Source organism: Heliconius melpomene, chromosome 21, assembly GCF_056956725.1.
Source record: "Heliconius melpomene rosina isolate 202511_hmr_F chromosome 21, ASM5695672v1, whole genome shotgun sequence".
In the NCBI taxonomy this organism is placed as follows: Eukaryota; Metazoa; Arthropoda; class Insecta; order Lepidoptera; family Nymphalidae; genus Heliconius; species Heliconius melpomene.
In genome coordinates, this window is record NC_140409.1 from 2,395,673 (window position 1) to 2,407,299 (window position 11,627).

An 11,627-nucleotide genomic window follows, 5' to 3' on the forward strand; every position below is an offset into this window, starting at 1 on the left:
TATCGTGTTTTATTTGCTACTGTTTCAAAAAGAAGAAGATAATTTATACCTGCAAACATTATTTTTCCTTTATTTTAATAATATATCGTGTATTATTTGAAAAAAGGACACTTGTAATATAACAATAAAATAACGATATTAACCATGAAACAAATTTATTTATTTACACATTCCATAAAAATAATATTTAAATAAAATAGAAATATATATAAACAAATAATAAAGAGTAGTGCCGTTTGCAAATCAAAGGTAAATATCTATATCATTCTACATCACCGACGGTTAGATCAAATTCATTCAAAATTTAATAACTTACTAAATTATATTTAATTTATATTAAATTATTATTTTGGTGTTTTAATTTATTTAAAAATGTACCAATGCAATTATGAATAATGTCCTCTATATTGTCATATTTGAATATGAGAATGCTTTGGAATTGCAGATGATATCCATATCATAGAGCAGAGCGAGGAGGCCTATGCTAAAAGGCACACTAAATTTCGAGATATCATCGTCGAAAAATTTTACTAAAAATTTATATTAAGAAATATTTTTGGTAAATATCATTGTCGTATTTCAGACGAGGCAACAATCGACATGATTTATTGAAAGTAGCTTGTTAGCTTTCATTATTAAATAATTGTTATTTCTTATTTTCCACCAAAGTTATTGCATCAATTTGCATACTATTATGGTAATTAGTGATAAACCACTATTTTATCTCTCTTATTATTCCTTATGTTTCACCCATAAACATTATTAAAACTTACATTACATACCTTACAAAAACTTTACAATCACATGGCTTCATTTAAATTTTACATATTAAAAACATTTATTTAACAATTACACACAATATGACTTAATTTGTTTAATAACAGTTTAATTGTCTTTGGATATTCAGCTAACATGAAATTGTCCAAAATAACAAAATAAAATGGCGACGGCGTAATACTTGAGACAGCAAGCAATCTAATTTATAGTTCAAAAACATTTTAAAGATACATATAAAAATAAATTTCACATATGAAATTGTTCACAATTCCAATAAATAGTAAATTCTTATATGAGATACTGATTGACACCTCATCGAGAAATTGCATTCACAGTGTTGAAAAAACTAAGCAGTTAATGCATAAATCAAAAGAAATCAAATGTAATCTTCCACTCATTCTAATAATATTATAATATTATTATAGAGTGGTTTTTTTATATTTTTTAATGTATTTTTTATAATAATTTATATTTAAAAATGTAAAATTTATTCTGTTATATAAAAAAAGTATACATCAATTATATTCAAGAATTTGAGCCATTAACTTTAAATAAAACCAAATCTAAATAAACCAAACATGAATATACAAAGACATAAATCATTATAAAGTCCTTATATATTTTGAAGTTGCTTATACATATTAACGAATATGTTCAATAGATTCAATAATTTTAAACTTACTTTCAAATGACATACAATTATGACAAAAAATCTCACCTATTTAAAATGAGCAAATAATATAAACAAGTGTTTTTAATATCTCCTAAGATATTCATATCTTTACGTTCTTCATAAAAGTCAAAATATTAATATCTTGTCTTATCTAAGTGCATTAAAACAAGTATCTCGTTATCGTATCGTTTTTATCACTTAAAAATAAGATATTATTTAAAATATTATATTTGGCTTTGAATAGTACACGGAAATGATGTTTTTTGCATTGAATTGTTCGTATTTGAGAGCACAAGAGGGTACAGTCGGATGACAGTGTCGTTTTCTAGCACATGATACCTGAAAAAGATATATAAAGATATACTTACTAATAGTTTTACCTGCAGTTCCGCCCGCATGGTCCAATGATGATACTAGATTAGATAAGACTCGCGTTTGACGTATGAAATGTTAGGTGGGATACAGTGGGTTGCATCGAAACTTTTAACGAAAAAAAATATAGTCTTCCTCGATAAACGGATGGTATTAGATATCACACAAGAAGTTTTTGTCACTTCCATCCTGTAGCTACTGCGATAAACGCCCTTTTTAAACAGTTTTATTTAGCTCACCCTGTTTGTTTGTTTGGGTCAAATTTAGTAATTTGTTTTAATATTAGTATAGATAATTGATATTATAAGTACGGGCTACGGTGCCCGCGCTCCCTAACACCCGCGAGTGATGCGACGACATGCATAGTGCATCCGTGTTTGAAAACTTTGATCTTCTAAAATATCCATGTTTTATATACTGTAACAGGCAATTTTGGCGTTAAAACGTTTATAATTAGCTAAGGACTAATACTATATTCTATAAAATACTAGTTTCTAAGATATCCAAATCTAAAAGTGGTTATAGAGATACTTTTAAGAGATAGACATATGCTGTGACAGACTTTTTGTTTTTACTTTTAAAGGGTAACAATTCATGGTTTTAGCATAACTATCAGCGTTTACGCAGCGCACGCACTGTAGCTCTCGAGAATTCCCGTTTCTTTTTAATTTATTATTTTTTATCCACTCTTATAGGTCCTAACGTAATGTAATATACCCTTTTGCCTTCCTCGATAAGTGGAATTTGAAAACTAGAGAGATTTGAGCTTACAAGCATGTCATTTAACCTTACGCACAAAAAAAGCTGAATATAATAATATTTAGAGATGATTATGTCTTCTTTAGAATGTATATCATCTCAATGGACCAGGGGTATTATTATACGAACATATAAAAGAGGTGATAGAAAACTATAGACCCATACTCCTCATGTCAAATCTATATAAAGTGTTCCTTAAATTATTTTAAACAGAATATCAAGGATTTTAGATTCGTCTAAAATCCTTGATAATAATAGATAGAACAACCTATAGAGCAAAAGGGGTTTCCGAGCAGCATTCTTTATCCCTAGTCAGAGAGAACGGAGCGCCAAACGCTACGGTCTCTACATATCTCTTTCGCCTCGTCATCAACCTCTCCATGCATGCACTCCGGGGGGTCCTCATGCTTGTTACATGACCTTCCTCAGTATCTTTGATACTGTGTTTTCGAAGGTGTCAACCGAGGTCTCCCCCTACCTTTCTTACCACTCACTTTTCCACCATAAATCTTTTTTGCCATTCTTTCACCACTCATTCGTTCGACGTGCCTAAACCAGCTGAGCTCGTTCTTCTTCATTCTCACCGTGACATCCTCGCTAGTACCTGCCATTCTGTGTATCTCTTCATTGCGGATTCGATCAGCTAAGCTGACTTCGCATATCCTACGAAGAGACCGCATCTCCACGGCTTTCATCTTACTTTCATACTTCTTCTGTAATATCCGCGTTTCGCTGCGGTAATATATAAAAAAAAAACATATAAAAATTATATATACTATCTTACTAAAAAAATTATAAACAAACTTACAATACTATTGCGGCTGGCTCTCCACAATTAACATAATCGACTGATGTTGCTGGCTGTCTGTGTGTATGGTAGGTACGGATCGTAGGCACTCAATCTGGTGGGAGGCCCAGTCCTTCTTCTGACAATATGTGGAGCAATAAGGCGTTCGTCTACATAGGGAACACTCTGCTGATGCCTCACGATTACAGTTCGCGCACTAGAATAAATACGCTGCGTTTGTATGACAGTTGAGAAATTATTGGTGTTTTCTTTTTGTGGTGGATACTGAGAGAATTAAGTGTTTAGACATTCTGTTCAAAGCAATTTTCACGTAAGCATACATAATATAAACATACTTCTGTATATATTTTTTGACATTTCTTATTCATACATATGTATTTTCAATTAATCGTAACTCGTAATCGTAAATGGTAACTTTACAACCGCCCCAGGTTTTCAATACATACCTTCTTAGATTCAGATTCTTCAACATTATGTAGTGATACTTGATCGGCTTCAGCTTGAGCATCTACACTTGCCACTATCATTGCAGATGCCCTTTCCTGTTCCAATCTGACGGTACTAACGGCAACGTCGTCTACACATTGTTTTAGTTCGTTTGATAATCGTATTAGACTCTGGCCGATGTCTTCTAATCGCTTGAGAACTTTATTCATGTCAGGCTGAGCTACAATAAAAATAGAGGCGTAATGTTTCACTGTATTATATATACCAACCTACATACTACATATAAAAAATCGCAATCGTAATTCGCTAAATATTTTTAAAATGTCATATAAAATGTCATATGTCTTTTCGCGGGTAGACGCAGAAGTGACTAGACGTATTTTTATTGCTCCTAATTTTTCTTATTAACTAAAATAGTAATAAGTGTGCATATGTGTTAATAGTTTGATACGTGTGTTAAGTTGAACATTACTAAACTTTCTCACAAACTTTCTACACTAAATAAGTAACAATGGTGACACCAGTGGACCAGCTTCTCAAGAGTATGGAGGAACTCTCCTTCTCAAGAGTATGGGCGAGTTTGAAAAAAACTTGTCTCAGCCGGGTCCTGCAGCAGCCGCTACCACCATAAAGGCTTTATCTACAGAATTTCACTTCTTCAAGGCTTTTGTTTTTAAGACACTGAATTTACTAAAATCACAGGTGGAACTTGTTGTGCTTGGTATGGACCGCCTGGAGACACAGTCCAGACGAAAAGTTCTTCTTATGCATGGTGTAAAGGAGGACAAGGATGAAAACGTGATGCATAAAATAATTGAAGTGTTATCCGGCCAAATGAAATTGTCTGACGTGAGGCCTGCAACTATTGAATCTTGTCACCGACTGGGCGCTAAAAAAGACTCTCCTCGTCCCATCCTCGTTAGATTTACTAGTTTGCAAGTCCGCTCCAACGTGTGGAGGGCTAAAACATCATTGAAGGGTTCTAAAATGACAATTACCGAATTTCTAACAAAATCACGCCAAGAGGTATTTATAGCAGCTCGTAAGCATTTTGGAATCAATAAATGTTGGTCGGCTGATGGCATGATTATTATATTAATGCCAAATAAAGCTAAAAGTAAGATTTCTTCTCTATCTGAACTAAAACAGTTAATGCATCGATGTTCTGATATGAAATCAGCTGACGACAATTAAACTGGCTGGATGTGATTTGCTTATACCAACGTAATTTCCTCGGTTTATACTTAATTGCTGATGCAATAACATATTTTGTTACATATTTATATATTTTTTTATTTTGTAGGGTACATTCATGTTCTCGTAAGATTCAATCTTAACACGTAATAATTTTGTTTTTTTTTTGTTCTGTACCATATGTAAGTTTATTTTTGATTGTTGGTATTTTTTTATTATGTCCCATTGTGTTTTTTTTTTCCTTTTAGTTAATAGTTGTAAATGTAAAATGATAAAATTATGTTATTTTTTTTTTCTTAGTGTTAATTTTGTATTCAGTCAACTTGTGCACATGGATCAAATTTAATTTTAATTTTTGTGTTATCTTTTTTTTTTATTATTATTTTATTTTTTTATTATAATATTTGTGCCGTATATATATTTATTATATACCTAAATTATGTTCATTGATGATGAATACTTTTCTTGCTCTAACAGTGATTATGACAGCGCTGAAAGTCAAAATCACTCTTCACTTTCTGATTCCGAACCACTTGTAGATAAATTATCTAAGACCTTCAACAACCCGTCTAATACTTTTTCCTTGGTGCATATCAACGCTCAGAGCATTCCTGCTCACTACTCAGATCTTCTCGCATCCTTTAGCTCCGGCATAGTCGATTGTATTTGTATATCTGAGACCTGGTTAAACCCTTCTCTTTCCTCTGTTAGTTACAGTATCCCAGGTTGTCAGCTGTTTCTCAATGATCGTACTTTGCAAGGTGGCGGTGGGGTCGGTATCTACCTTCGCAACAACATTACTGCTCGTATTATTCTCGCCTGCTCCCCCAATCAATCGACAGGAACCCTAGAATATATTTTTGTGGAAGTAACGTTAAACTATAAAAAAATTCTTTTAGGGACTTTATACTCCCCAAATGATAAAATCAACTATTTTAGTGCTTTAGAAGGTGTTCTGGAATATCTTTCACCTCAATACGAGCATGTAATCTGTACGGGCGATTTAAACACTTGTCTGTTAAAAAATGATACAAGATCTAATTTATTAAAAACATTATATGATACCTACAACTTACACATTCTTCCGATGGCGTGTCCCACCCATTACTTTCCTAACTGTAGACCCTCTCTTATTGACCTCATCTCTGTCTCTAACCCTAATCTCGTTGTTTCTCATGGGCAAATGACAGCTCCATTCTCTTTTCATGATTTAATTTTTCTTACGTATAAATTCCGTCCTCCCAAGGTTAGAGGTAAAATGCTTCTCCAACGCAATTTTAAGCATATGGACCTTGAACGCTTTTCGTTCGTCGTCGTTCGAATTCGGTATCATTGGATCTTCATGATTTAAAGTCATCTTTTACTACACCCCTATTAAATTTAAGCCCTTCAACTAAATCTGAAACACTGTCATTTTTATCTTCTACTGTCCTACCTGACTCTACATCTTTCTCTCTTAAAACTGTAACTGAAGTTGAAGTCAAGAAGTGTATCAAGTCCATATCCACTAAATCCTTTGGAAGTGACTGTATCAGCCTGGACATGATCCTTCCTGTGTTGGAATACATTGCTCCAGTGGTCACCCACATTATTAATTTCTCACTGACTTGTAATGTTTTTCCCGCACAATGGAAGTATGCTTATGTCATTCCTTTACCAAAAATCTCCAATCCCTCTAGCGTCACCGATTATCGTCCTATATCTATCCTTCCAATCCTATCCAAAGTCCTAGAATCCTTAGTAAATAATCAGCTGTATTCTTTCCTTTCCTTTAACAACCTACTGTGTCCTTACCAATCCGGTTTCCGATCCTCTCACAGCACGGTTAGTGCGTTGCGGAATATCACGGAGGACATTCGATGTGCTATGGATAACACCAAGCTCACTGTAATGGTACTGCTGGATTTCAGCAGCGCTTTTAACTGTGTTGATTTTGATATACTTCTGGGCTCTCTTCGTGCAGTTAACATCTCTTCTGAAGCCTTAAGCTGGTTTCGCTCCTATCTCTTAGGTCGTCTGTGTATGTCGTATGTGTAAAATCTAATGATGTCACATCGACGTGGTTAGATATCACTTGTGGCGTTCCTCAAGGCGGTGTTCTTTCTCCACTTCTATTTTCTGTTTTTATAAACAATATATCTAGAGTCATTTCTTCTCCCTACCATCTGTATGCGGATGACTTGCAATTATACCGGCATTGCTATGTTAGCGATTTGCCTGGGACTATTGCAGCTTTAAATAATGATCTCGCTGCTATTTTTACTTGGGCCGAATCTGTCGGACTGTTAGTAAATCCAAGTAAGTCACAAGCAATTATCATTGGAAGCAGCAAACTTAAACAAAAAATAAATTGGAACTCAATGCCGAAGATCCTGTATTCAGGAGTAGTAATCGAATATTGTAACAGAGTAAAAAATCTGGGCCTAATTTTTGACAGTAACATGTCCTGGGTACCGCACATTAATGATGTCAGCAAGCGCATGCAATTCTCCTTTCGTTCTCTTAAGCGTCTCCAATACTATCTACCTCATAAAACCAAAATTATGCTTGCACAATCTCTTCTCTTACCTATCCTCGACTACGCTGATGTATGTTATTTGGATGTGACCGAGGAACTGCTTAACAAATTAGAGCGACTCCAAAATCTTGCCATACGCTTTGTTTACGGTTTGCGTAAGTATGACCACGTCTCCGAATTTCGAACTCAGCTCAAATGGCTCCCAATTCGACTTCGCCGAGATATGCACGTCCTGTCACTCCTTTTTAAGATCATTAACTACCAGAATTTTCCTTGTTATCTTCGATCCCGCTTTGACGTTCTCCCTATCCCTACACGCTCAAGGAGGTCTGGTGTCATACCGACACTTAACGTACCTAAGAGCAACACCAAATTCCTTCAGAAATCCTTCTCTGTATACGCCGCATCCCTTTGGAACCAACTCCCTAAAACTATCCAGAAAAGCCCTTCCATAAAGTCCTTCAAATCCCAATTAAAACTACATCTCCTTGCATCGTTAGACAATTAATCTTTTTTTTTTTTATTATAGTGGTTACTTTTTGTTCCTTTTGATATATTAGTATATATACTTTATGTATTTATTATATAGTATATATGTATTTATATTTAGATGTTATAATATATTATTTATTTTGTATAACTATATTTATGTTTATTTATGTGTATGTCATGCCTAATTATTATTATTATTTTTTGTATTTATTATTACTATTAGTTTTATTTTATTGTTTATCTTGTTTTTGTCTTTCTCAATTTCCCTGCACTATCTTGTCTTTCCCGCTACTTTGCACTTATCCACTTCCACGGGTTGACTGGAAGAGATATCTTCTAGAGATAAGTCCACCGTTGTGTATGTCTTTTCTTAATGTATGTTTTATTCTGTGTTAATTTAGTGCAATAAAGAATCTTAATAAATGCAAAAGTAAAGAAAAATAAAATATATAAATACATTTTGTCATCTGCACCCTTAACATTAATTTAATAACAAGTTTCACCATAATGATACATTCATAGGAGAAAAGTTTATATTAATGCTATTTTTGGCACATATGTAATTCATGTCGCTAATAAGCTTTCAAATACATTCACACTGTAGCTATGGGTGCACACAGATATTGTCTATAAATTGCATAAAAAGGAATCAAATTTAAGCATTACTACAAGTTATAAAGATTTAAATATAACATTTAAATTTAAGCTTATAAGAATTTCTCTTTACTTTTTTAAAAATTTTCTTATAAAAATCTTCACACATATCCAGCATTATATAGCATTATTATAGGCAAAGAGTAACTAGTGTTAAGATACTCCACTTTCCATCTGATTTATGGACATAGTAGGACCCAACATCAGGCTTTGTCTCACACAAAACCAGGGAAAAAATATAAGTTAAAATGAATCTTTCTTCCAAGTGAGAATTTAACACTATCATCATATTCACATTCAACCACTACCCATGTGTGCCACAAGGAAAATATTTATATAAAAGAATTTCTAAGAGCAGTAATGAAAAAGAAAAATGAACAAATATTCAAAAAATTATAGGCAATTCGCAATAATCATATATAAATGATAAATAATAATTATTCATTCAGCAAATGCATATCACTCTATCCAAATGTATTTAAGTAACAGAAATACTTCACAATGTCAAACCACAAGCCAATCGCATATAAAGTAATGAATAAATTATTTTATAATGGTTTTAATAAAAAGTAACTGCATCTTTTCCAGATTTAATGTGGAGAATTATTCATAAAGAGCAAATGATAACTCAAACAACAATAACATAATAATATATTGAAAGTAAACACTCACAAGTAAAAATTCAGCATCAATAAAATAACATGTTTTGAAAATAATACTCCAAGCATCACACAAACTTAATTTTAAATAGTATGAAAGAAAACAGAAACAATTACAAACAATATCTTTTATAGCTAGCTGAGATGACAACTGCCCTGTCCTTGATAAATGCCCAATACCCTGTGCTTGGTATTACGAATATTACAATTTTTGTGTTAAATGGAGATACTTAATTTAAGTTTCACTGATACAACAGGACAAGCAGATAGAATCTAGTGCTAAGATATTATACTCCCTTTCCATACACTATTATTATTAGAATAAAGAAATTACCAAATTTTCTCTTCAACACTAAACTTTGCTAATACTATTATTAATTAAATTATTATAAATAATTGTAATATCTTACCCACAATTGGATCTGGATTGGCTTCGGGACTGTCTAACAAATGATAATCAGTATTTGTATCTAGTCCATCAGCTAAGGATTGCCAAGCCTCTTTGGAATGATTATTACTGCTAGTCTGGAGTAAGTTGTCATCCTCAGCTTCACTCATAGATTCTAGTTTCACTTTAACTTTCTTTTCATCTGTGCCTGTTTTTTTAATAGCATTGTTTATTTAAACTGTTGGAACAAATAAATAATAGATAATCAATTGAGGGTATTTTAGAAAAGTGTTCATACCATCCTGATTTCTCCTTTTTCTTTTATATGGGGTGAAAAGTCTGACAGGGCCCATAGCTAAAAAGATATTGAATATTTAAATATATATAGCATTATGTTTTTTTCCATACTTTATTTTAATTTCCAACTATATTACCTGTCTGGTCATCACAACAAGATCCACAAGTGCAGCTTGTAGCATGTGGAGTGAGTATTCCCTCGTCTATTAAAGCTTGTATACTTCTGCCCCCAAATCTTATTGACCGCTTCCAATCCTTGCTTGAAGCCCGGCCACAGAGAGCTTCAAACTCACTAGGTGTGTACCATGTCATGCCATATTTGATACATCTCCCACGACCCCCTGACCCTAATCTCTCCTTATGAAGTTCTGCAGAAGTATTTTTACACCTAATAGGAAGTACGCATAGCATATTTGCGGTTTCGATCCATGATCGATTGTTGTACCTGCTATATGTAGTATTATTTGTTGTGTCATGATCTTTCGTTTCACGCGCGGTGGGTGAAGCCATATTCTGAATAACAATGTGAGTCGGTTTGAGGTCTTCTGGCACCGATCCACCAGATATAAAGCCGTTATCGACGCATATCATTGGTTTGAAATGCTGCAACTGTTCGGATGTAATGACGTTAAACGCCGTGCCCGCAATGAGCGCGCCGACCGGCAGGGACACGGGCACAGTGACAACTCCGTTAGAGTCACTCGTGCGTCGGACCGCCTTGCTTCCTGCAGACAGATCGGAATTCCCACCAGAGCAATCGGTATTGCGCTCGGCTGCTGTCGCCAGGGGATCGGACTCGGCTACTTCGGTAATGTCCGGCATAACGACGTTGTCCGAACTTCTGTTCTCCGCCATAGCTTTTGTCCGCCCACTCCTGAAAGCCCCTTCTCTTAATGACCGAATTTTGATTAATTTACTATCACCGATACGCCAAAAATTCACAGCGCGACGTTAAAAGTTATCCCAATTCGCCATATGTCCGCCATTATGGAGATATGACGCGACGATCATGGCGGCCTATTCAAATTTATTAGTTAACATTCATAAAACAAACACCAATTAATTTTATTCATATCTTAGTAAGATTTGATTGACAAAATCAATAATTTGTAATGTAAATAATAATCAACATTAATCTAGAATTACTATTTAATTCTTTCGTTCACAGAAATAGTAGTTTTTATTTAGATTAAGTGTTCATAATGGCAATATTTTTTTAAAATTTATTTAATATTCAACACAATTAATTCAACTACATTAATTAATCGCATCTTTCAAAAATTTTTGAAAGTGCAAAATATTTCACAGTTCAATGAATGAGACGGTAGTAGAATAAATGAAATTTACTCGTTTACTTATGTAACATTATATCAAATAAAATTAAATAATAAGCTAATTTCTGAGATTTATAAATATTTTATGTATATACAAAGTACTTAATTGGTTAAAGTAGAAGTATATTGAAAACAGTACCGTTAATAAAATAAATGTTTTAGTATATTGTTTATGGCCTGGTCTCACACAATAACATGGCCAATAAAGTACGTATTGTCAATAATATTGTGGGTTCGACCAGTTGTCATAATTGT

General features: G+C 33.5%; 1 protein-coding gene across 1 annotated transcript; it reads right to left on the minus strand.

The window, feature by feature from the left end:
- Positions 1-138: 138 nt before the first annotated feature.
- On the minus strand, positions 139-11,063 carry Deaf1 (deformed epidermal autoregulatory factor 1). Its single transcript, XM_085206219.1, has 6 exons — positions 10,176-11,063; positions 10,040-10,096; positions 9,764-9,949; positions 3,836-4,056; positions 3,390-3,585; positions 139-1,789 (listed from the first exon to the last, which is right to left on the minus strand). The coding sequence occupies exons 1-5, from the start codon at positions 10,891-10,893 to the stop codon at positions 3,394-3,396; spliced, it is 1,374 nt and encodes a 457-aa protein (XP_085062345.1). The 5' UTR covers positions 10,894-11,063; the 3' UTR covers positions 139-1,789; positions 3,390-3,393.
- Positions 11,064-11,627: the final 564 nt, after the last annotated feature.

What these genes read in the sequence shown, in the direction of transcription:
- Deaf1 (XM_085206219.1), bottom strand. Translation starts at nt 10,893, where the DNA reads ATGGCGGAGAACAGAAGTTCGGACAACGTCGTTATGCCGGACATTACC. An exon ending in AAAAAGGAGAAATCAGGATG is followed by an intron (nt 9,950 to 10,039) that starts GTATGAACACTT and finishes TTAAAAAAACAG; the next exon opens with GCACAGATGAAAAGAAAGTT. An exon ending in AAGAATCTGAATCTAAGAAG is followed by an intron (nt 3,586 to 3,835) that starts GTATGTATTGAA and finishes TATTTATTCTAG; the next exon opens with TGCGCGAACTGTAATCGTGA.